This window comes from Salvelinus namaycush, chromosome 8, assembly GCF_016432855.1.
Source record: "Salvelinus namaycush isolate Seneca chromosome 8, SaNama_1.0, whole genome shotgun sequence".
In the NCBI taxonomy this organism is placed as follows: domain Eukaryota; kingdom Metazoa; phylum Chordata; class Actinopteri; order Salmoniformes; family Salmonidae; genus Salvelinus; species Salvelinus namaycush.
Genome location: NC_052314.1, coordinates 46012478 through 46039270, shown reverse-complemented (window position 1 = coordinate 46039270; position 26793 = coordinate 46012478). Strand labels below are relative to the sequence as shown.

The 26793-nt window shown below is 42.4% G+C and overlaps 1 protein-coding gene across 2 annotated transcripts in view; it reads left to right on the top strand.

Annotated features, from left to right (window-relative positions):
• The window catches only part of LOC120052744 (protein cramped-like), a 56863-nt gene that overhangs the window by 14904 nt on the left and 15166 nt on the right, over positions 1–26793 (top strand). For both annotated transcript variants that reach the window (XM_038999834.1, XM_038999835.1), the window contains exons 4-15: positions 6769–6919; positions 7348–7431; positions 7700–7748; positions 9732–9817; positions 10068–10191; positions 13861–13942; positions 14228–15385; positions 15711–15885; positions 16087–16250; positions 23821–23895; positions 24006–24087; positions 24394–24516. In XM_038999834.1, the coding sequence (XP_038855762.1) occupies positions 6769–6919; positions 7348–7431; positions 7700–7748; positions 9732–9817; positions 10068–10191; positions 13861–13942; positions 14228–15385; positions 15711–15885; positions 16087–16250; positions 23821–23895; positions 24006–24087; positions 24394–24516 (2353 nt within the window). The remainder of the gene's footprint in view (positions 1–6768; positions 6920–7347; positions 7432–7699; positions 7749–9731; positions 9818–10067; positions 10192–13860; positions 13943–14227; positions 15386–15710; positions 15886–16086; positions 16251–23820; positions 23896–24005; positions 24088–24393; positions 24517–26793) is intronic.

Genomic DNA, 26793 nt, shown 5'->3' with positions numbered 1-26793 from the left:
CAAAATGAGAAGAAGAAAAATCCAGAAAATCACATTGTAGGATTTGTAATGCATTTATTTGCAAATTATGGTGGAAAATAAGTATAAATCCCTGCTGCAGTGTGTGCAAACCTGGTCAAGAACTACAGGAAACGTATGATCTCTGTAATTGCAAACAAAGGTTACTGTACCAAATATTAAGTTCTGCTTTTCTGATGTATAAAATACACATTTATTACTTAAAAATCATACAATGTGATTTTCTGGATTTTTGTTTTAGATTCCGTCTCTCACAGTTGAAGTGTACCTATGATAACAATTACAGACCTCTACATGCTTTGTAAGTAGGAAAAATTGCAACATCGTCAGTGTATCAAATACTTGTTCTCCCCACTGTATGTGTACCAGAGAGTCTGTTGTAATGGGGGGAGAATGGTTTTTCTTTTTACTATTTTCTACATTGTAGAACAATTAGTGAAGACATCAACTATGACATAACACATAGAATCATGTAGTAACCAAAAAAGTGTTAAACAAATCAATGTATTTTATTTGAGATTCTTCAAAGTAGCCATCCTTTGCCTTGATGATAGCTTTGCGCACTCTTGGCATTCTCTCAACCAGCTTCATGAGCTTGTCAACTGGAGTGCATTTCAATAACAGGTGTGACATGAGGCTTTTGTTTTTCTTGGAATAGAAACACCATAATATTAATTAAGCTACATTTCTTATCAATCCTAAATGCTATGTTATAACTTTTTTTCTTTCTAATTCTCTAGTACAGCCAATAATGTTTAGTTATTTGAAAACAAAATGATTTTAAATATTGTTAATGTTTTCAAACACTTGTTTTTCACATTGGCTGTTAGCAGCCAATAGACACAATGTGGTCCCAAAAACACCTCTCTGTATTTTGATACCTTGTGCAAGACAATTGAGCAGCATTAAAAACTTTGGATGGGGTCTCCCGAGTGGCGCAGCGGTCTAAGACGGTACATCGCAGTGCAAACCCGTGCTGGCTGTGAGCGGTAGACCCATGAGGCGACGCACAATTGGCCCAGCGGCGTGAGGGGATGTCCTTGTCCAAGAAATGGGTACGGTGGGCTTTTGGTTTCTCTCCCTCTAAAAACAAAAATAATTATTTTGGCCTTTTCAGATTACAATCGCACACTTTCGGTTATTTGAAAACGAAATCATCTCCAAAATATATATTTTTTTTTTACACAAAGCGATTTATTATTAACCATTCGTTATAATTATATAAAAGCACCTTAGATATTCTCACAGATCAGATTTGCCCAAATGAATAATGCCCCTTAGAATACTCCAAATTTAATTATTGGTGGAGAGTCAAGTCATTGAAAAAAATATTTGTAGATATACTATAGGTCTTTAGGCACGGCCGCATGGCACACCCCCAATATCAAGGTGCACATGGGCTTATTCATATAATGAATACGAATTCGGAGGACGGAAATTATTTAAATAATAAAACATGAGTTTTAAGGTGTGTGTTTCTCGCTGCTCTGAGACAAGCATGTGGACTGGTTTTGATAAATCAATTTGATTTTTATTTTCGCAGAATCTCCTTTTGGGTATTGGTTAGACTACAATTAGGGTGTGGAAATGTTATGCTCATAGTACTGTAGCCTACTCCCGACCGGTTACGTTGTACAGCGCCAAATTTTCCTAATGAAAACCCTGAGGTTTTTCTTTGAATAGAAACACTAATATTAATTTAGCTACATTTTCTTAAAATCAATCCCATATACTATGTTCTTACAAAAAGGTTTTATTCTCTAGTACAGTCAATATTGAAGACAGTCAAATGCTTGTCGAAAATGCCCTCTGGTGGTCAAACTAGCACTAACTAGCGTTAATCTGCCAGCAGCATACCACCCTGCATACCACTGCTGGCTTGCTTCTGAAGCTAAGCAGGGTTGGTCCTGGTCAGTCCCTGGATGGGAGACCAGATGCTGCTGGAAGTGGTGTTGGAGGGCCAGTAGGAGGCACTCTTTCCTCTGGTCTAAAAAAAAAAAAATATCCCAATGCCCCAGGGCAGTGATTGGGGACACTGCCCTGTGTAGGGTGCCGTCTTTCGGATGGGACGTTAAACGGGTGTCCTGACTCTCTGAGGTCATTAAAGATCCCATGGCACTTATCGTAAGAGTAGGGGTGTTAACCCCGGTGTCCTGGCTAAATTCCAAATCTGGCCCTCAAACCATCATGGTCACCTAATAATCCCCAGTTTACAATTGGCTCATTCATCCCCCTCCTCTCCCCTGTAACTATTCCCCAGGTCGTTGCTGCAAATGAGAACGTGTTCTCAGTCAACTTACCTGGTAAAATAACGGTAAAATAAAAAATAAAAAAATAAAAAAATGGCAACTGGCTGACAATTTAAATAACGTGCCATAGAATTTTTTTACAGGAAGAACCACTGTTGGGCTTAAGGCAAGGGCTGTTTCCTTGTTGCTGCTGCCTCTGACACCATTGTTCTAAATCCCAATATGCTGTTTAATTTAGCTATTATGCACATAACAACATAGGGAAAGGCACCAATTCTACGGCTCACTGAAGATTGTTTTCATAACTGCGGACAGCGACCACAACTCGGGATAAAGCGCATTTGTTATAAAATAATATTCCTTTTCAAAAAAAAAAAATCTTACGTTTTTTGGGATGACTATGGACTGTATGCAAACAAGTGCTACGTGTTTTGGACCAATAGTGGCTGTATCCAAGGCTCAGGCAATTGTTCACATAACAGAATGCAGCACGTGACTGAAGAGAGAAGAGACAACTAATTTGCTTGTTACAGCATCAGCGCGTGCTCTGGAAAGAGCGGGGGGTGGAAAGGCAGTTACAGCAGTGCGTCCCCTGAACGATAACGAAGAGGTAGATGAGAAGCCTGACCATGGAGACGGGTGATGAAGCGTACTTCATGAGCTGTAACTGAAAAACAACGGTCATTTGGAGAGTTTGAGATGGGGGGGAAGTGTAGTGGAACAAGTGATGTTAGCATTAAGTATCTTGGAAGCTGGATCGAATTCTCTGTTAGCTAGCCAGAGAAATGTTGAACAACATTAGCGAACTTAACTGATCAAATAATAGATTTTTGGTGTGTGGAAATTTGCTGGCCAATAGTCAGACAGCTAACGTTAGCTCATTGGATGTTGTAACATTAGCTAGCTTACGTTAGTAACCTAACCAATTCGCTATAGTATTAACTGGCTCCTGAGTGGCGCAGCGGTCTAAGGCACTGCATCTCATTGCAAGAACTACAGTCCCTGGTTCGAATCCAGGATGAATCACATCCGACCGTGATTGGGAGTCCCATAGGGCGGCGCACAATTGGCCAGGGTAGGCCATCATTGTAAATAAGAATTTGTTCTTAACTGACTTGCCTAGGTAACCTCTCCTCGACAACAGCCAGTGAAATTGCAGGGCGCCAAATTCAAAACAACAGAAATCCCATAATTAAAACTCGTGAAACATACAAGTACCTTGTGTCCGATTTTCCACAGTGTCCGATTTCAAAAAGGCTTTACTGCGAAAGCACACCATGCGATTATGTTAGGTCAGCACCTAGTCACAGAAAAACACAGCCATTTTCCCAGCCAAAGATAGGAGTCACAAAAAGTAGAAATAGAGATAAAATTAATCACTAACCGTTGATGATCTTCATCAGATGACACTCATAGGACATCATGTTACACAATACATGTATGTTTTGTTTGATAATGTGATTATTTATATCCAAAATTCTTAGTTTTACATTGGCGCCATGTTCAGAAATGCCTCCAAAATATCCGGAGAAATTGCAGAGAGCCACATCTAATAACAGAAATACTCATCATACACTTTGATGAAAGATACATGTTTTACATAGAATTAAAGATACACTTGTTCTTAATGCAACCGCTGTGTCAGATTTCAAAAAAACTTTACGGAAAAAGCACACCATGCAATAATCTGAACGGTGCTCAGATATAACAACATTTCTCCGCCATGTTGGAGTCAACAGAAATACGATATTACATCATAAATATTCCCTTACCTTTGATCTTCATCAGAATGCACTCCCAGGAATCCTAGTTCCACAATAAATCATTATTTTGTTTGATAATGTCCATTACTTGTGTCCAAGTAGCTACTTTTGCTAGTATGTTTAGTACACATGTCCAAACGCTCGCGCAGATCCAGGCAAACGTCGGACGAAAACTTTAAAAAGTTATATTGCAAGTCGAATAAACTGGTCAAACTTAGTAGAGAATCAATCATCAGGATGTTGTTATCATAAATATCCAATAACGTTCCAACCGGAGCATTTCTTCATGTCTGTATAAGTAATGGAACACAAGGCGATATCATGAGGAAAGCGCGTGAGCAAGAACTGGCAATCTGCCAGACCAGTGACTGAAACGCCTCCCATCACACTAGAGGCTTCATTCAGCGTTCTACAGACTGTTGACATCTAGTGGAAGGTGTAGGAAGTGCAAACAGATCCACATATTACAGGAAATTGAATAGGCGATGACTTGATCATCGACCCTTCTCAGAATTCCCACTTCCTGTTTGGATTTTTTCTCAGGTTTTTGCCTGCCATATAATTTCTGTTATACTCACAGACATCATTCAAACAGTTTTAGAAACTGCAGAGTTTTCTAAGCATTTTTTAAATCTGACACCGTGGTTGGATTCACAAGAAGTTCATCTTTAAACCTATGTAAAATGTTTTGTTTTCTGAATTTTTATGAGTATTTCTGTATTTCAATTTGGCGCCCAGCAGTTTGCCTGGCTGTTGAAGAGGTGGGACGCTAACGTCTCACGTACCCAAGAGAGGTTAACAAGGCATACCTGTTAATTGAAATGCTTTCCAGGTGACTGGTTGAGAGAATGTCAGGTTTGCAAGGCTGTCATCGAGGCAAAGGGTGACTACTTTGAAGAATGTCAAATATAAAATAGATTTAGATTTTAGTGTTTGGTTACGACATGATTCCATATGTATTATTTCATAGTTTTGATGTTGTCACTATTATTCTACAATGTAGAAAATTGTTTAAAAATATATATATTATATATATTTAAAAAATTGCTAAACCTTTGAATGAGTAGGTGTGTCTGAACTTTTGACTGGTACTGTACTTCCAATAATTTTTTTCAACTCATACCGGGGGACCTTCAGACGAGTCTTGTGAGGCCTGTGGGCTTCCTAGAGCAGAATGTAAGTGTTTGTAAGAGTCTTGTCTTTCCATATAGGGGTAATAACCTTTTGGACGCTACAGACGATTTTGTGAAGACTGGTTTTTGGGATGCCTCATGGTCTGAAAAACATCGCTCTCACCTTTCACCACAGATGCGGAAGTGTGACATCGACAGATGCGGAGGATTGAGACATCAATGCAAAAAAAAAACTGATGTCTACCTTAAACTGACAGAATTTTGTAGGGAATATTTGCTATGCTAATCTGCAGGCGCTGGTCCTTGAAGGCATTCGAAATGCAGCTTCTGCTATCACTGTGGCTTCAGTGGCAGGAAGAGGGGAGCTAAGAGTGTTGTACCAGGGCGTGTGGACTGAGTTGTAACTCATTTGAAAGCGGGTGAAGTTAAGGCCACAGGAGAGGGTGTGCATCCGGAGTGGATGCAGGGAAAAGAGTGGGAGATGTGTGGAAACCACCTTTCGGTGTTCTACGTGCTCGTGCCACTTTGCAGGATGAGGCTGCACTTCCAGGAGTTCCATGACATGTAGGCTAAAGGCGAACACTAAAGTGACGGTGTGAAATAAGAATTTCTCATACAACAGACATCTTCTCTCCATCTGTCTCTTGTACTCGTAGCATTCACTGAATTGTTGTCAAAGCAAGCTATTTCTACATTTTGTGTCTGGCCTGGTATGTACTAAGTCTTATTGAGAGGGGGTTACCTACATTTTGAAATGGTCTCCGAATAGTTGTTTGCATTTTTACATTGACAATGGTTCTTACTTCTGTAACAATCAAATTGCCTACTTCGTGTGGGTTTTGAAATGCTTTCGGAATATTATCGTCTAGTCGCATTTTTGGATAATTTATATGTAAATGTTTAAGTATAATATATATTATACTTTGTTCATTTTGTGTGTAATTTAGTCAAATTTACTACAATTTAAATACTCTAGGCTTTTTTGATGTGTTGAGTGTTTATACAATGGAAGGTAAGGTGAGTCTTATTCCCATTGACTTTAATGTGGTGTCATATTAAAGAGGAGGTTGTGCTCTTTAAAACTCTTTGAAATGTGAGAATTAGCTTATCTAGAAAATTCTCAGTAATCTACGTAAGCATTCTAGAATTCTATTGAGGTCTGAAGAGTTAACTCAACAGTGGGAAGTTAGCTAATTTAGGTGATACGGTTACTAAAACACCTGTACCTCTTGATTGGTAGTAGATAATTCTGTTCTGATTCCAGATTTAAATAGCAGAGTAGTAGACCAAGATGTCATACCCTTTTTAAGTTTTTGTCTAAAGTGCTGGGTAAGTGGTCAAAATTAGTTTACAAAATGTTAGAGTATGATGCGGTTACTTAAAGTGATACTAAGGGATTTTGGCCCTTTTATCTACTTCCCCAGAGTCAGATGAACTCGTGGATACTTTTTGTCTGTGTCCAGTATTAAGGAAGTTAGAGGTAGTTTCACAAGCAAATTCGGATACCCATAGACTTCCAGTCGTGGCAATAACGCTTATTAGCAATTGTGTGCCCCCTACTCCAACAACTTCCATATCTCTAGTGGTGTGTCTCGCTCTCTGTAGCATGGGAAGGACTTTGAGGCGATCCAGACAAACATAGCGTTGAAGCATAAGAAGGGGAAGCCAGCCAGCATGGTGAAGAACAAAGAGCAAGTCCGACACTTCTACTACCGCACCTGGCACAAGATCTCCAAGCACATCGACTTCGCCAACGGTAAGCTAGCTTATCTCTCTCTGTCTCGCTCTCTTCGCTCTCGTTATTTCTCAAATAGAAATCTCCACTCACCTCTTGCTTGTTTAGTCTCTCTTTTTATGTCGTGATTCAGTTTGTTGACTAAAACATCGACCTTCAAAATCAGTGTGAAACTTTGCAAGCAACCAGCTTTTTATGAAGACCAGTTGGCATTCGCAAGTGAAACTGCCTGCAATCTGCATTCATTTCTTCTTTTGAATCCTATTATGTTTAACACACACACACTTTCGTAAGCGACTCATTAAATGTGCAAGAGTTAAACTGTCTTTCGATCTTACCATCAGTGTGTGACCATTTTTATGTTTGTGGGGCACCCAAGATCACTGGTGTGCTGTAGATTTTCTTTTAGTTTTTATCCCATAACATGCCCAGTTCCTCCTGTCCCACAGTGTACTCCCGTGTGCTGAAGAAGTCCTCTCAGGAGCTGTACGGTCTCATCTGCTACGCTGAGCTAAGGAAGAAGGTTGGAGGATGTAAGTCAAGCAGGGTCTGTGTGGGGGGCGCGGTGTGTTTGACATGCCTCAGTCTGGCTCTGTTTCTGCTGCTGGGGCTGGTTGTCCGCATTGGAGCTGATTTTAAAGGATGTTATTCATGTCCTATGTCTGTGTTAGTCTTGTGTCCAAAGATGGCTAGCTTTTCTACCTCTGGAGGTCATTACAGATGTAATGTTAATGTCTGTCTTCACAAAGCAAGAGCAAAGAGGTACACACACAGCTTTTCTAACTCTGTTGTTGTTCATAGTGATGGACGATAAGAACGTGGCCAAGCTTAACGAGCTCATCCAACAGGGGTAAGACTGAGACAAAAAAATCATACCAATGTAACCATAGCTTTTTGAAATATACCTCTTTTTCCAAGACTTTAGGGTTATAAGTGGTTGATTTGTATAAAAATAGTTTATACATTTGAAATAAACGTTATATTCACCAGTTTATTATGTACACCAATTTAGTACCTGGTCGGTACCCCCTTTTGCCTCTAGAACAGTCAGAAACGTTCCACAGGGATGTTGGTCCATGCTGACGCGATGGCATCACACAGTTGCTGCCAATTGGACGGCAGTACATTGCCGCCACCAGCCTGTATCGTTGACACCAGGCAGGATGTGTCCATAGACTCATCCTGCTTACGCCTATTCCTTACTGTGCCATCAGTATGACGCGACAAGAATCGGGATTCGTCGGACCAGGCAATGTTTTTCCACTCTTCAATTGTCCAGTGTTGGTGATCACGTGCCCACTGGAGCCGCTTCTCCTTGTTTTTAGCTGATTTGAGTGGAACCCAGGTGTGGTCAACTGCTGCAATAGCCCATCCGGGACAAGGATCGATGAGTTGTGTGTTCCGAGATGCCGTTCTGCACACCACTGTTGTATTGCGCCATTTTTTGTCTGTGGCCCACCTGTTAGCTTGCACAATTCTTGCCATTCTCCTTTTGACCTCTCTCATCAACAAGCTGTTTTCGCCCACAGGACTGCCACTGCCAATGTTTTTTTTGTCGCACCATTCTCGGGGAAACCCTAAACTGTTGTGCATGAAAATCCCATGAAGGCTGCAATTTCTGAGTTACTGGATCCGGCAAGCCTGGCACAGACGATAATACCATGCTCCAAGTCGCTTATGTGACTCGCTTTGCCCATTCTTCTAATGTTCAATCAAACAGTAACTGAATGCCTCGATGCCTTTCTGCCTGCTTTATATTGCAAGCTACGGCCACGTGACACACTGTCTGTAGGAGAGAGCCATTTTCGTGAATAGGGGGGTGTACCTAATAAACTGGCTGGAGTGTGTGGTTATATACTGATCAAAAATATAAGCGTAACGTGTTGGTCCCATCTTTCATGAGCTGAAATAAGATCCCAGACAATAAAAACCCAGTTTCTCTCAAATGTGTGCACAAAGTTGTTTACATCCCTGTTGGTGAGCGTTTTTCTTTTGCCATGATAATCCATCCACCTGACAGGTGTGGCATATCAAGAAGCTCATTAAATGGCATGATCATTGCACAGGTGCACCTTGTTCTGGGGTCAATAAAAGGCCACTCTAAAATGTGCAGATTTGTCACACAACACAATGCCACAGATGTCTCAAGTTGAGGGAGCTTACAATTGGCATGCTGACAGCAGGAATGTCCAACAGAGCAGTTAGCAGAGAATTTAATTTTAATTTCTCTACCACAAGCTGCCTCCAACTTTGTTTTAGAGAATTTGGCAGTACATCCAACCGGCCTCACAACCGCAGACTACTTGTAATCAGGACAGACCAGAGCCTCCACATCCTCCTTCATTTGCGTGATTGTCTGAGACCAGCCAACCGGGCAGCTGAGGAAACTGAGTAGTATTTCTGTCTGTAATAAAGCCATTTTGTGGAAAGAAACTCATTCTGATTGGCTGGGCCTGGCTCCCCAGTGGGTGGGCAGCTTATGGTAAAGAAATTAACATTAACGTTTCTGGCAACCGCTCTGGTGGACATACCTGCAGTCAGCATGACAATTGCACGCTCCCTCTCAACTTGAGACTTTTATTGTCCCCAGCACAAGGTGCACTTGTTTAATCAGCTTCTTGATATTCCGTATTCCAAAAAAATTGAAAAGTAAGCTCTTTGTGCATATGGAACATTTCAGGATTTTTTTAAATCTCAGCTCATGAAACATGGAATCAACACTTTACATGTAGACTTTTTATATTTTTGTCCAGAGTAGATAGTTGTGCAATTGTTATTTGGATGTAGTTTGTGTGTTTTGCGGTTCTCTCATGGTTCTGCTGTATTCTCCCAGGGCGACCACAGTGCGTTCTAAAGGCAGGAATCTGCGCATCAAAGCTCCCATGTGCCGTGCGCTCAAGAGGCTGTGTGACCCAGATGGTGAGTGTACACACAAACAGACACACACTCGCACAGCGGCAAGAAGGGTATGAATGGGGATGTTGCGGAGTCATGCAAGTGGGCAGGAGGGGATGGATTTCCATGGTAGTACTCAGGAAAGGGGCGGTATGAGTAAGGGAGAGTAAGTGGTGATTATGATGCTGATCATCTCAGGACCGGAGAGAACAAATCTTATCCTCCTTTCCTTTTACACCTCCCTTTCTATCTCGCTTGCTCACTTCCTCTCTAGGAGTGAGTGATGAAGAGGACCAGAAGCCTGTGCGTCTACCTCTGAAAGTTGCTGTGGAGCTGCAGCCGCGTAGCAACCACTCCTGGGCCCGTGTCCAGAGTCTGGCCCATAATCCTCGCCTCAGGTCAGTGTCAACTGACTAAAGACAATGTCCTTTCCAATGCCTTCGACACTGTTGACAATCACATTCTCATTCAAAGGTAGGCCTGGATCAGGCTAATTGCAAGGGGTTTTAGCATTATGTCAGACAAAACACTGTTTTCTGATGGTGTTTAGTCTAGCTTCCTGGATATTACGAAAGGTGTACCGCAGGGTCAGTATTAGGGACCTGTTCTCTATACTATTTAAATAAATAAATCTGTGTTAAATCTTGTAATATTAATCTGTATGCAGACAAAACTGTTATGCATTACATTGCCCCAACTGTAGACGAGGTGTTGTGTTGCGCTGCATTCTGACTTTGTTGCCTTACAACAAGCACTGGTTGGTTTAAAACCTCTATGTAATGTGGGCAAGACTAAATACATGTTCTTGAATTCGCGCAAAAATCTTTGATGGACTACATATTTATTGAGTGTTTGTCCCATAGATCGGGTTCCCGCCTATAAATGTCTGGGCATTTGGATTCAAATAAAAGTTTCTTGGTCACATACACATGGTTAGCAGATGTTAATGCGAGTGTAGTGAAATGCTTGTGCTTTTAGTTCCGGCAATACAGTAATATCTAACAAGTAATCTAACAATTTCCCAACAACTACCTAATACACACATATCTAAAGGGGTGAATGAGAATATGTACATATAAATATATGGATGAGCGATGGCCATGAGTAATGTAAGATATGTAAACATTATTTAAAGTGGCATTGTTTAAAGTGACTAGTGATCCATTTATTAGTGGCCAGTGATTGGGTCACTTTAGTGATTGCAGTTAGTGATCGTTGTTTAGCAGTCTGATGGCCTTGAGATAGAAGCTGTTTTTCCAGTCTTGACAAATGTTTAAAAAACGTACTGATGAGCTAGTTTACCTCTCTGGGATATTCGGGACGCAAGCGACCCACCTCAACAGCCAGTGAATTTGCAGGTCGCCAAATTCAAAACAGAAATCCTGTAATTAAAATTCCTCAAACATACAAGTAATTTATACCATTTTTAAAATAAAGTTGTTGTAAATCCAGCCACAGTGTCCGATTTCAAAAAGGCTTTACGACAAAAGCACACCAAACGATTGTTAGGTCAGTACCTAGTCACAGAAAAACACAGCCATTTTTCCAGCCAAAGAGAGGAGTCACAAAAAGCACAAATAGAGAGACCTCTGACTCATTCCCCTCTCATTTAGCCCCCCTTCATAGTAGAAGCATCAAACAACGTTCTAAAAACGGTTGACATCTAGTGGAAGCCTTAGGAAGTACAACAACCAATATCCCACTCTATATTCAATGGGGCTGAGTTTAAAAACTACAAACCTCAGATTTCCCACTTCCTGTTTGGATTTTTTTCTCAGGTTTTTGCCTGCCATATGAGTTATGTTATACTCACAGACATCATTCAAACAGTTTTAGAAACTTCAGAGTGTTTTCTACATAATACTAATAATAATATGCAGGAGGCAGTTTACTCTTTGCACGCTTTTCATCCAAATGTGAAAATGCTGCCACCTATTCATAAGAAGTTAACAAAGACAGGTCCTCTTATATGATTAATTTAGAGTTAATTCTGGAACTTTAGTTGTGATACAAACGTTGAGCTATATGTTTAGATTTTTAATACATTCTAAGGCTGCATGATGCAACTCTAATGATTTGGAAAAAAAATACCATGGAAGGCATGAGCTCTGCTTTGTTTTTTTGCGCAGGCTGCACACTACAAAGTCTCTCATTCACAATTTGACATGGATAATATTCTCACCAGGCCTCGACTTTCCCGGCTGCATCCCCTTAATGTCGCCGTAATGCCCCCCCCCCCCCCCCCCCCCCAAAAAAAATCATGCCTTTTTCACCCTGAAAATAAGAATTTTAATTCTCCTGGCTGCATGCTCCGAAGCACCTCTCATATCTAAATTCTTAGTAGCCAATACCCATCACGTGATCGGGTCCACATTTACTTTTCGTCAGCAAACAAGATGAGTAGGCCTAACAAACAGCAAAAGCACTAGCCTATGTCAATCTACTATCCCCCACAGTACAAAAGTTGACCTATTCTGTACGTTTTAAATAAATATTTCAAACATTGTCTGGGACAGTTGTGAGATGCGATAGATCCCAAACTAATACAACCACTAACTTCAAAACTTTTAAAAGCAATGAGGCTGACGCAACAGATCAAACCATTTAGCTTAAAATGTTGTGTGCACATTGCTGCGCTTATAATGTGAAGAAATGGCTATTTCTTCACATTATAAGCGCAGCAATGTGCACACGGCAGTGACTGTTCCAAAATGCAATCAATTTGCCGGAAAATACCATTCTCAAAAGTGATGACAAATGCGATTTTGCATGTAATGCTTTTATTATAAATGTGCATTTTTATGGTGACAATGATCTTCCCCAAACGTGAAACTCACGCGCTGCGTATGTATGCCAGTTAGGCTAGACAACCATTGTAAAGCAGATTAGTATGCTTCATTTTAAGAAGGTATGTGGTCACTTAAATTGTGACACAAACCTTATCAAAACATATAGGTCTATGTACGACTATGATTTTGAAAAAGTGTAGTTTATTTTTTATTTTTAGATGTGCTGTTTCTTGCCTTACTGCACACAAGCTGGGCATCATTCACAAGTGATAGGCTAATATTGTCACCCATCAGACTATTCTTAATTTAATATTGTCTTTACATATATACTAAATCATGTGTCAATTTTTATTTAAAATGGACTATGCACCTGTCTCAACAGGGGCAGGTTGAAAAAATACATGTACTCTATGCACTTAAATAGTGAATGGAGGACGCTTTTCCTGTGGTTCATTTTCATGCCAGCCAGGTATGCTATACTCCTGTTGTGAAGAGAAGCAATATGCTTAATATTAAGAATTGAAAGCCTATTGAAAGCTGATAGTAGCCTCTATTAAAAAGAGGATATCAAAACTATCTCATGCAATTGCATAGCCTATAGAAATATTGCATAACACGAGTGTGGTCTCTCATGAAGTGTTTTGATTAAATTTTTTGATTAATCACTCTGACATTGCAAAATATAGAGGGACAATAGAGTGCTGAATACCAGGCAGTTAGCAAGTTTGGTAGGCTACTAATGCCCCATCAGAGCTTGGAGAAGCCTAATTACCGTGACTAAACTAAACGGTCATGTGGAATTTGACTGCGGTCGTGACTTGTGACCGCCGGTGTGGAGGTAATACGGTCACCGTAACAGCGCTAATTGTAACTGTTTTTCCAAATTTTGTGTTAAATAAAAATATAACATTATTGATTGCTGTATTACTGTGATCAGGGCACCCTGAGAATGAGCCTAGTCTCAATGAGTTTTCCTTTAATAAATAATAGATTATTATTTTATTTTTTAAATAATAGAACATTAGGCGTGTTTGAAAATAAGATGGGCTTTGCAATCTTTATGCTTCTGGGACACCCAACCTGTTTGTATCCCCATACATGGTGGCCATTACATGAAGTGTATTGTCATTATCATATTTTGGTTTAAAGATGGGTTTTGCTAGGTTGTATCCTGCTGAACATGCCCCTGTCAGTGTTTGAGCTTTGTTGTCTACAGGAGCTTTGCTGAGAAATGTAAATATTTTCTAACATTGTCCATTCTTCTGTGCGGTGATGTAGGATGGTGGTGGAGCTGCATAGGAAGGTGTCCAGCCTGATCGAGTTCCTGAAACAGAAGTGGGATGTCCAGGATCAGCTCATCGTATCCTTTCACATCACAGCAGTCATGTCATGCCCATCTTATAGCACGTAGACCACAACCTAACTGGTACATTTTATTTTATTTTTTATCTGGTCAAGTATAGAATCGCATGAAATTAGCACCAGACAACCAGCTGGTTAAAAAGTCTCAATTGAGCTGATCCATAGTACTTCAAGAGATCGACAGATATATTTAGCCTAGTTGATGCTCAATTCTTGTTTTTGTTTATTTTACTTTGAATCTACCGCTTCTCTGCTGACCCTCCCTTGACCATACTGTGTTCAGCTGAAGAGCCTGCAGGAGCGCGAGGCGTTAGAGGGAACCCAACAGCACAGTGGTGGCTGTAGCGGCAGCCCTGCTCTTCCCTGCAGAGCAGACGAGGACCTGTTCCTGTACCCAGCTGAGACCAGCACCCTGACCGCCCTGCCCAGCGTAGCCCGTGTGGTACACTCCAAGGCCTCCTGCACCGTCCACTGGCAGGAGAGCGGCAAGCCCCGGCCCGGCCCCAAGGAGCTGATCCCCACCGCCCAGATTCTGGGCATCCAGGGGGCCCCGCTCCTCCTCCTCCCTCGGGGGGGTGTGGCCAAACCTGGGTGGGGCGGTGGTGGTGGGGATGCTCGACGGGTAGGGGGCGAGACCCCTGTATCCATGCCTGAAGGAGGAACGTCGGGAGGAGGAGTAGGGCCAGAGCACAAGAATCTGAACCAGATAACATCTCCTTCTCCTGTACGTCCTCTTCCTTCTCCTTCGTCTTTGCTGCTGTTGTCTATGGCTCAGAAACAGGAGGGTGGTGCAGCCGCGGGGCAGGTGGAAGGGGAGAAGGGGCTGGGGGGAGGACCAGGGGTAGGGAAGGCCTTGGGGGCCAAGGAAGGAGATGGGGACTCCAATTCTCAGGGCCAGGGGGAAGGTTCTTGCTCTGCTACTGAGCCGTGCAGGCATGATGAGCGGACCCCAGGGCTTAACGGCAGTGACAGTGCCTCTCCAGAGAGGAACTCCCTCCCCCTGTTGGACCCCCTGGTTCCCACCACACCTCCACTGGCAACGGTGCCGCAACAGGTGGAGGATGTCCCTCCAGACCAGGGGCAGGGGTGGACAGCAGCCCCAGGAAAAGAGGAGTGTGATGGAGGCAGCACCCCAACCCCGGTGTCTGGTGGTCGGTCGGCCCAGCGGATCTGTGATGAGGGCTGGAGCTCGCGGGGGTCAGACAGCAACGTGACTCTGGCAGAGCTGTACCTGATGCTGGGGAAACCTGGGAAACTGCAGCTTCTGTACGAGTGGCAGCCGGCTGCTATTGCAGCCCCGGAGCTGGGGGAGGAGGGGCTACAGGGACCAGGGCAGACATGCCCACAGCTACAGTCACCACGCCCTCTGCCCCCACCCTCCACCCACCGTGTCCTGCGCTGTCTGCTCCGGCTGGTGTCATCAGAGGTCAACCCCAAACCTGTGAGTCAACACCGCCTAGTGGGGCAAATTCTTCATAGCCACTTTCAAGTTCTCTACACTTCACCCGACGTGGTCACTCCTGCACTCTCCCTCATGGATTTAAAAGTAATTGACTGATGTGAGGAGTATGGTAACTCCCTCTAGCCATGCTTACACCAAACATTTTAAATGCATGAAGGGGAGGGAACGAGTGCACACTTCTGGAGAAGGGTAGAGAATTGGGATGAAGACACTGTTGGAGACTTTGTAAACAGATTATGCGATATATAGCATTAAGTCCTTTTTTCTTTGAATGTTCTCTCCCATCTTCTTTCCTCTCCTCCAGGCTCCAGAGCTGTGCTCCACAGCCGCGTCTCCGGTAAAGCCATCCCAGGAGGAACAGTCCCTCACCCCCCCAGGCAAGGCCCCGGCTGTGGGGTTACGGAGCCCCAACTGTGGACGACTGCCGCCCCTGGGGGTCCGAGCGGCAAAGCTGATGTTAACAAACACTGGATTGTCCGGTAGCTAACCAAACTCCTCTCACGAGAAAATGCACATAAACACACAACCTACACTTATCGAAACTTCTCCAGTAACTCCAAAGTTTTAGGTCAGAGGACCAATTCTTGAAGTAGTGTTTGTCTTTTACTTGTATCTTTGTAAGACATCTCATGTACACCAATACTAATTAACTGTAACCTTGGCTTTGAATCCCTCCTCAGGTCGTAACCTCCCGCGGTCTCTGCTGGTGTCCGGGGGGGACTCAGATGGTGGGGTGTTTGCCGTTCCCACCACCCTGCCCCCCAACAGCTCCCGACACTCCCGCATGTTCTCCCCCAACAAGGAGGCCGAGCTCGCCTTCCGACAACAGCTCGACTCCATCAGCGTAAGGACATTTTGCGTATTTTCTCCATATTGTCTTTCTCAGAAAAATAAGTTAGCTGGACTCTTCATCCCTTCTTATAATTTTATTTTCCCTCTTCAGGGATGCAAACTCATCTCTTATCAGTGATTTCCAATATACAGTGCATTCGGAAAGTATTCAGACCCCTAGATTTTTTTCACATTTTGTTACGTTACAGCCTTATTCTAAAATTGATTAAATTATATATTTTTTTTCTCCCTCAATTGACACACAATACCCCACAATGACAAAGCAAAAACAAGCTTTTGGAAAATTTTGCGAATGTATAAAAAAACAAATTCCTTATTCAGACCCTTTGCTATGAGACTGGAATTTGAGCTCAGGTGCATCCTTTTTCCATTGATCGTCCTTGATGTTTCTACAACTTGATTGGAGTAGTCTGTGGTAAATTAAATTGATTGGACATGATTTGGAAAGGCACACGCCTGTCTATATACGGTCCCACATTGAACAGTGCATGTCAGAGCAAAAACCAAGCCATGAGGTGGAAGGAATTATCCATAGAGCTCTGAGACAGGATTGTGTAGAGGCACAGATCTGGGGAAGGGTACCAAAAATGTCTGCAGCATTGAAGGTCCCCAAGAACACAGTGGCCTTCATAATTATTAAATGGAAGAAGTTTGGAACCACCAAGACTCTTCCTAGAGCTGGCCGCCCAGCCAAACTGAGCAATCGTTAAAGGGCCTTGGTCAGGGAGGTCCCCAAGAACCCGATGGTCTCACTAACAGAGCTCCAGAGTTCCTCTGTGGAGCTGGTTGTCCTTCTGGAAGCTTCTCATCTCTGCAGCACTCCACCAATCAGGCCTTTTTTATAGTTGTGGCCAGACGAAAGACACTCCTCAGTAAAAGGCACATGACAGCCAGCTTGGAGTTTGCCAAAAAGGGACCTAAAGGACACTCAGACCATGAGAAACAAGATTCTCTGGTCAGATGAAACCAAGATTGAACTCTTTGGCCTAAATTCCATTTGTCACGTCTGGAGGAAACATGGCACCATCCCTACGGTGAAGCATGGTTGTGGCAGCATCATGCTGTGGGATGTTTTTGTAGTCAGGATCGAGGCAGAGATGAACGGAGCATAGTACAGAGGTCCTTGATGAAAACCTGCTCCAGAGCGCTCAGGACAGACTGGCGCGAAGGTTTACTTTCCAACAGGACAATGACACGAAGCTCACAGCCAAGACCATGTAGGAGTGGCTTCGGGACAAGTCTCTGAATGTCCTTGAGTGGCCCTGCCAGAGCCCGGACTTGAACACGATCGAGCTTCTCTGGAGAGACCTGAAAATACCTGTGCAGCGACGCTCCCCATCCAACCTGATAGAGCTTGAAAGCATCTGCAGAGAAGAATGGGAGAAACCCCCCAATACAGGTGTGCCAAGCTTGTAGTGTCATACCCAAGAAGACTCGAGACTAATCGCTGCCAAAAGTGCTTCAACAAAGTACTGAATAAACGGTCTGAATATTTATGTTAATGTGATATTTCAGATTATTTTTAATCTTTTTTTTGCGTTGTCATTATAGGATATTGTGTGTAGATTGATGAAGAAAACGTACCAAAATGTGGAGAAAGTCAAGGGGTCTGAATACTTTCCGAATGCACTGTAATTATAGAATCCTTGTGGATTTATATTAAAAAGCAAAGTGGAAACAACATTTATCAACATCTGTTGCATGTGCTGCATTAACCATGCAGACTAAACGCAAGTGTCTCGTGGTCAAGCAACAACAAATGCGCTCCTTAACCTCTCTAGGGTATGTGGGACGGTAGCGTCCCACCTCGTCAACAGCCAGTGAAACTGCAGGGCGCCAAATTCAAAACAACAGAAATCCCATAATTTAAATTCCTCAAGCATACAAGTATTTTGCACCATTTTAAAGCTACACTTGTTGTAAAGTGTCAAAGTGTCCGATTTCAAAAAGGTTTTACGACGAAAGCACACCAAACGGTTGTTAGGTATGAGCCAAGTCACAGAAAGACAGCCATTTTTCCAGCTAAAGAGACCAGTAACAAAAAGCAGAAATGGAGATAAAATGAATCACTAACCTTTGATAATCTTCATCAGATGACACTCATAGGACTTCATGTTACACAATACATGTATTTTTTGTTCGGTAAAGTTCATATTTATATCCAAAAATCTGAGTTTAGGCAAGACGCTACTGTATAACTTGGCAAAAAGCCTGAGAAAATGCAGAGCGCCAAATTACTATAAAAATCTAACTTTCATTAAATCACACATGAAATATACCAAATTAAAGCTACACTGGTTGTGAATCCAGCCAACATGTCAGAATTCAAATAGGCTTTTCAGCGAAAGCATACGATGCTATTATCTGAGCATAGCACCATAGTAAACAAAAGAGAGAACATTTCAACCCTGCAGGACGACACAAAACGCAGAAATAAAAATATAATTCAAGCCTTACCTTTGACGAGCTTCTGTTGTTGGCACTCCAATATGTCCCATAAACATCACAAATGGTCCTTTTGTTCGATTTAATTCCGTCGATATATATCCAAAATGTCAATTTATTTGGCGCGTTTGATCCAGAAAAACACTGGTTCCAACTTGCTCAAACGCGACGACAAAATATCTCAAAGGTTACCAAAAAATGTCAAACTACTTTTGTAATACAACTTTAGATATTTTTTTAACGTTAATAATCGATAAAATTGAAGACGGGATGATATGTTTTCAATACAGGATTAAAATGAAATGTTGCATGCCTTCTGTTTGATTGAAGCGCATGTCCAGGACTTCAAGATGGCTGTGTTTCTTCATTACACAAAGGAATAACCTCAACCTATTTCCCAGGACTGTTGACATCTAGTGGAAGCCGTAGGAACTGCAAGCAATTAGCTTAGAAATCTGGTTTCCCAATGAAAACTCATTGAAAAGACAGTGACCTCAAAAAGAAAATCTGAATGGTTTGTCCTCTGGGTTTTGCCTGCTAAATAAGTTATGTTATACTCAGACATGATTCAAACAGTTTTAGAAACTTCAGAGTGTTTTCTATCCAAATCTGCTAATAATATGCATATCTTATCTCCTGGGGATGAGTAACTGGCAGTTGAATTTGGGTATGCTTTTCATCCAAATGTGAAAATGCTGCCCCCTACCCTAGAGAAGTTAAGTGACGGGACAGGTCTAGGTCTGTTTGGAAAGCAGCATGGAGAGCGGAGAGGGATGACTCAAGTAGAGGTGTAAACTATAAAAATGGATGTTACACACGGCATATCACATTTAACAAACCAAACATTCAAATACAGTTATAGAAGGTAAAGTAAAAACCCAAACTGGTTCGTGCGTCAATACCGGAATATAGTAAAATACCGCCCAGTCCAAGGAGAGACATCTGGCTTTCTCATTGAATGGGTTTTGAGAAGGAGAGAGAGGACGCATGGAGTGTGCAACTGAGATTCTCCCACTTGTTCATCCAATATCACGTGTGACACCTGTGAGCAGCCAGCCGCATCCCCTAACCAGCCATTAGCCTACTCAGCTGTTTGTCTCTATCCGGTTCTTTCAGTTTTCAAATGTTATTTACTGTGATGGTGAGCTATGGTTTGCAAACAGTGATGGGATTTTTCATCATTTTGGCTCTGTACACCAGCACAATGGATTTGAAAGGAAATAATCAAGATGTGCTTTAAGTGTGGACTTTCATCTTTAATTTAAGGGTTTTGTCAATTATTGTATGGACCGTGTAGGAATTACAACCATTTTCATACATAGTCCCCCAATTTTAGGGGTTCAAAAGTAATTGGACAAACTAACAATCATAAATTAAATTGTGAGTTTTAATACTTGGTTGCAAATCCTTTGCAGTCAATGACTGCCTGAATTCTGGAACCCGTAGACATCACCAGCTGGTGGGTTTCTTCCCTGGTGATGCTCTGCCAGGCCTTTTACTGCAGCGGTCTTCAGTTCCTGCTTGTTCTTGGGGAATTTTGCCTTCAGCATGTTTAATGCATGCTCAATTGGATTCATGTCAGGTGGTTGACTTAGCCATTGCAGAACATTACATTTCTTTTCCTTAAAGTATCAGTTTGCTTTCGCAGTGTGCTTCGGGTCATTGTCCATCTGCACTGTGAACCGCCGTCCAATGAGTTTTGAAGCATTTGGCTGAATCTGAGCTGATAATGTAGCCCTTAACACTTCAGAATTCATCCTGCTGCTTTTGTCAGCAGTCATATCAATAAATACAAGGGAACTAGTTCCATTGGCAGCCAGACATGCCATAACACTACCTCCACCATGCTTCATAGATGAGGTGGAATGCTTCGGATCATGAGCCGTTCCGTCCCTTCTCTTCCCATCATTCTGGTACAAGTTGATCTTTGTTGATCTTTGTCTCATCTGTCCATCTGTTGTTCCAGAACTGTACAGGCTCTTTTAGATGTTTTTTGGCTAACTCTATTCTGGTCTTCCTGTTTTTGAGGCTTACATCTGTGGTAAATAATCTGTGTACTCTGGTGAAGTCTTGATTGTTGACTTTGACACCGATACGCCTACCTCCTGGAGGGTGTTCTTGATCTTGCCAACTGTTGTGAAGGGTTTTTTCTTCACCAGGGAAATCATTTTTCTGTAATCCACCACAGTTGTTTTTCTTGGTCTTCTGTGCCTTTTGGTGTTCCTGAGCTCACCAGTGCGTTCTTTCTTTTTAAGAATGTACCAAATAGTTGATTTGGCCACACCTAATGTTTTTTTCTATCTCTCTGATGGGTTTCAGATTGAGGGTTAACGGCAACTGATTTTAAATGCAAATGCCTTTTATCTGCTTTACTTGTAAATGAACTAGTGAGGGAGTAACACACACCTAGCCATGGAACAGCTGAGCATCCAATTGTCCAATTACTTTTGGTCCCTTAAAAAGGGGGTGACCACATTTAAAAAAAAAAAATATATATATATATATATATATATATATATAAAAAAATATTTAAAAGTGCTGTAATTCATACTGTTCACCCGATTTGGGTGTAAATACCCTCAAATTAAAACAAAGTGTGCACTTTCAGCTCATATTCATTATTTCATTTCAACTGCAATATGCTGTGGTAGACAGCTACAATAATAATAACTTAGTCAGGTCCATAAATATTTGGACATTGACCATCTTTTTTATTTTGCCTGTAAGAAAAAGCAGGCCAGTCTGACTTTGCTGTCACGCAGCCTCTGAGTGCCACTGCCGTAGAGGAAAAACTGAGTACAGTGACAGTCACACTTGTCTTTACAACAGTTAAAACATCAAGTTTCTAGCCCAAACCCCTTTCTATCATGAATTGGTGCACGTTACATAGTTAATAAAATTATGTCGCGGGACGTTTTAAACTAAACTCAGCAAAAAAAGAAACGTCCTCTCACTGTCAACTGCGTTTATTTTCAGCAAACTTAACATGTGTAAATAGTTGTATGAACATAACAAGATTAAACAACTGAGACATAAACTGAACAAGTTCCACAGACATGTGACTAACAGAAATGGTATAATGTGTCCCTGAACAAAGGGGGGGTCAAAAGTAAGTCAGTATCTGGTGTGACCACCAGCTGCATTAAGTACTGCAATGCATCTCCTCCTCATGGACTGGACCAGATTTGCCAGTTCTTGCTGTGAGATGTTACCCCACTTCCACCAAGGCACCTGCCAGTTCCTGGACATTTCTGGGGGGAATGGCCCTAGCCCTCACCCTCTGATCCAACAGGTCTCAGACGTGCTCAATTGGATTGAGTTCCGGGCTCTTCGCTGGCCATGGCAGAACACTGACATTCCTGTCTTGCAGGAAATCACGCACAGAACGAGCAGTATGGCTGGTGGCATTGTCATGCTGGAGGGTCATGTCAGGATGAGCCTGCAGGAAGGGTACCACATGAGGGAGGAGGATGTCTTCCCTGTAACGCACAGCGTTGAGATTGCCTGCAATGACAACAAACTCAGTCCGATGATGCTATGCACACTGCCACAGACCATCCCTCCACCTCCAAATTGATCCCGCTCCAGAGTACAGGCCTCGGTGTAACGCTCATTCCTTTGACGATAAACGCGAATCCGACCATCCCCCCTGGTGAGACCAAACTGCGACTCGTCAGTGAAGAGCACTTTTTGCCAGTCCTGTCTGGTCCAGCGTCGGTGGGTTTGTGCCCATAGGCGACGTTGTTGCCGGTGATGTCTGGTGAGGACCTGCCTTACAACAGGCCTACAAAGCCCTCAGTCCAGCCTCTCAGCCTATTGCGGACGGTCTGAGCACTGATGGAGGGATGGTGCGTTCCTGGTGTAACTCGGGCAGTTGTTGTTGCCATCCTGTACCTGTCCCGCAGGTGTGATGTTCGGATGTACTGATCCTGTGCAGGTGTTACACGTGGTCTGCCACTGCGAGGACGATCAGCTGTCCGTCCTGTAGCGCTGTCTTAGGCATCACACAGTACGGAGATTGCAATTTATTGCCCTGGCCACATCTGCAGTCCTCATGCCTCCTTGCACGTTCACGCAGATGAGCAGGGGCCCTGGGCATCTTTCTTTTGGTGTTTTTCCAGAGTCAGTAAAAAGGCCTCTTTAGTGTCGTAAGTTTTCATAACTGTGACCTTAATTGCCTACCGTCTGTAAGCTGTTAGTGTCTTAATGACCGTTCCACAGGTGCCTGTTCATGAATTGTTTTTGGTTCATTGAACAAGCATGGGAAATAGTGTTTAAACCCTTTACAATGAAGATCTGTGAAGATATTTGGATTTTTACTAATTATCTTTGAAAGACAGGGTCCTGAAAAAGGGATGTATCTTTCTTTGCTGAGTTTACTTGTGGTTTGATAACAAATTACCTTGTTTAGTAATGTTACCTGGCTCTGCACACATTTGAATGGTGCAGGAAAAATTGAAAAGGCATAGATAGCCTTCCGAAATAGATGCTTCAAAGGTAGGATACATATGCCTAATTAATGTAATTCTGAATCAAAAATATATTTTAATGGTGTTCCTTAAATTCTGTTAGGTACCAAACTTTTGGGAGCTGTGTGTGAGGGAGCGTGTAGGCTATGTGTGGTAAGTTGTCTGAACAGTAGGATAAAGATGATTTCATATAGGCCTAATCTGAGTGTAACCCTAACCCTTACTGCCACAATGAAAATGTATTTCATTATACATTTGTATTCCTTACAACATTCCTCGAGTCTTGCCCAATCACAGGTAGGCCTTTGGATATGAGCAAATCAGATGTTTTCTGCAGTAGCCTTTTCTATTGTACAGTAAAAAGTATGAAGTTTAATCCATTGTGTTGTTTTGAGTAGAGGTGTGAATTTAAGGGACAGGTTTTTGTGCAGCACCGTGCAGAAAATGTGAACAGGGTACCTGGCAAAACCTTGTGGTATCACGATTCTACTCGGTATCGTGATACTTGGCCTGGTATTATGTCTTGAGTAAAAGTTGGTGTTGTGACAACCTCATTCTAAAAAAAGGCACATTTTCTCGCAGTTCACAGATAAATATTTTTCTTCACCTTTTTGGGTCCTCACCAGTTTGCATCTCTGCCTCTTACAGATGCAGTCAGACATTTTCCTGCCGAAACAAAGGAAAAACAGGAGCCGGCCACTTCGAAAGCCCCTCGTGGTCCAGGTAAGTCTCATCTTCTTCCGTTGTTTGGTGTACCTATTGAGTTGTTCTTAGTACATCTTGAAATCTGAACAGATTGTTTTAATGTGAAATTGTTGTTTGTTCCTCCTCAGAGAACCCTGCTCCCCCGCACCACTGGAGACACTCCTCAACACGTCTGCTCCTTCTCCATCCTCTCCAACTCATCTGCCACTGGTATGTCAACTGTCAACTAACCCATACACCTATTTAAATTATAAATTAATTTGAAAACGTGCTTTTACTTATCTAATCACATGAAGGAAGTAGGTATGTTTGAAGTATCGTAACATCTTTTTTTGTAATTGTGCTGCAGAAATAAAAAGCACTGGAGAGCAGTAATATTCTATATAGTATATATAATATAGTAATATTCTGTGTTCGGGCCCAAAAATGTTTTATCCAACTATCTGAACAGGGCTAGAAATACTCAACCACACTCACCTCCATAGTTTGGACTTGACTGGCTTTTTCTTCTTACAGTCTCCCCCTCAGGAACAGGCTCTTTCCGGCCAATCCAGCCCCGTCTCTCTCCCTCCACCCGCCCCCTCCTCCCCAGAACTCCGCCCATCACCTCTGGCCCTAGGATGTCCAGTCAGCTCTCCAGTACGTACCTCTTCTCTCTACCTGTTCAGGTCCTGAAACTAACTTTTTGGTCCACCAGCCACTCAGATTTTTTTTGCCAGTCCTACAAAAATCGGACACCAAAAATAATAAACCAGATGAGCGTGTTTTGATGTTTCTAAAACATATGTATTACTAGTAAGAAGTAATGTGGTATATTGCTTTATTTTGTTTCATTGTTTGTTACCGGAGTCTTAACCAAAATATCAGATGAGACCAAAAATGTCACCTGCCCCTTTAAGAGGTGGAGGTTACCGTGGGAACGTGACTCATGTTTGTGCCTGTGAGATTAAGAGAGTTGTGACTAGTAGTCTTGTAGTTCATACTGCACCCCCTGGCTTTCTGTCTGACTCCCACATGCTACCAGAAGAACTGGTCCCAAACGCAACCGCAGTCCTGCAATGATATTTTAGGCATATGTGACACGCTCATTTGCCAGCAATGGTCCCAGTAATTTTGTGCCCTATAGGCAATATCAAAATGTGCAAAAACAACCTAAGAAATAGGTTAAATGACCTGAGATTCTCTTGTGGCCCAGTAATACAGATACCCTAATATATCAGCCAATATGCTAAGCATCGTTTGAAGAGCGCGGAGTTGGCGAGACTTCCATTTTCTCTTGAGCTACGTTTTAGGAGTGGGACTATTTTCAGACTGATACAAATATTGGTGATCAATACATAATTCTAGGCAATGCAGTAAACTATATCCTAATCATATTTAGGAAGTACATTTCCTTGGAACGATAACTGCCCCGTGTTTCTCCGCCCATGCATAGGCTATAGAGTATGCGATTTAATTGAGACCACACTCGCAACTGATCTCACACACATGGCTACTGAACTTGAAGCAGCAAGAATGATGACAGCAGACACTTTCTCTTGAGCTATGTTTTGCATATTGGCTATAGCGTACCTTTTTTTAGGAGGACGATTTGCAAGCAGAGACAAATGAGTTACCAATATTTATTGAAAATGAATGCTTGCTCACTATGGTAGCTTGTGCACGTGTTGCGCCTTTCTGTTTTCAATGATTACTTTTTTTTTTATTGCATCTCAATTTGTGGGTTGAGCACCCTCGACTTTCCATTATCAATATTTATTTTGATACTGTAGTAAACTAATCATATTTAAGTTAATTTCCTTGGAAAATGAACTACTCTATTTCAATGAGACCACACATACTAGGCACACTTGATCTTGCACACCCAACTCGGAGAGGTAGGCTACTGAAGTTGAAGCAGCGTGTGAATAATGCGACAGAGATGAGCTTTTAATACAAATGGTAGGCTAACGCATACAAAGCAGAAAGACGACTGTTTCCAGATCCCAAAGTCTTCTGACTGCCTGCTCCCTGAAAACAGCTTTGTGGTGAATTTTCATTAATCATTTTTTTTTTTTAAAGGGACCTTGAAAAATGTAAACTGCGGCGCAATGATCTGTCGGTACCCGCAGCTCTCTACCACGTCGTCTTCTCTTCCATACCAGTTAAAACTCAAACATTGAAAAACAACTTAGCTTGTGAACGAAACAATGTAAATAGCCAAGAAACACAAAGACAAAGTCTCACTTGGTAGACTTAAGAAAAACCTTTATGCCTGTGCGCAGCACAGTGATGCTGCGCATTTCAGGATTTGTGGTTCTTTGACTTTGTGCGATTAATTTACCAGCTAAGAAACAAAATGGCAGAAATACTTTTGAAAACAGCTACTGCAGCATTTACACTATATATACAAAAGTATGTGGATAACACTTAAAATTGGTGTATTTGGCTATTTCAGCCACACACGTTGCTGACAGGTGTATAAAATCAAGCACACAGCCATGCAATCTCCATAGACAAACATTGGCAGTAGAATGGCCTTACTGAAGAGCTCAGTGACTTTCAACGTGGCACCATCATAGGATGCCAACTTTTCCAACTAGACAGTTCGTCAAATTTCTGCCCTGCTAGAGCTGCCCCGGTCAACTGTAAGTGCTGTTACTGTGAAGTGGGAATGTCTAATGGCAACAGCGGCTCAGCCGCAAAGTGGTAGGCCACACAAGCATACAGAACGGGACTGCCGGGTGCTGAAGCTCGTAGTGCTCGGGACTGCCGAGTGTTGTCCTCGGCTGCAACACTCAGCACCGAATTCCAAACTGCCTCTGGAAGCAACATCCGCACAAGAACTGTTTGTCGGGAGCTTCATAAAATGAGCCTAAGATCCCCATGTGCAATGCCAAGCGTCGGCTGGAGTGGCTTAAAGCTTGCCGCCATTGA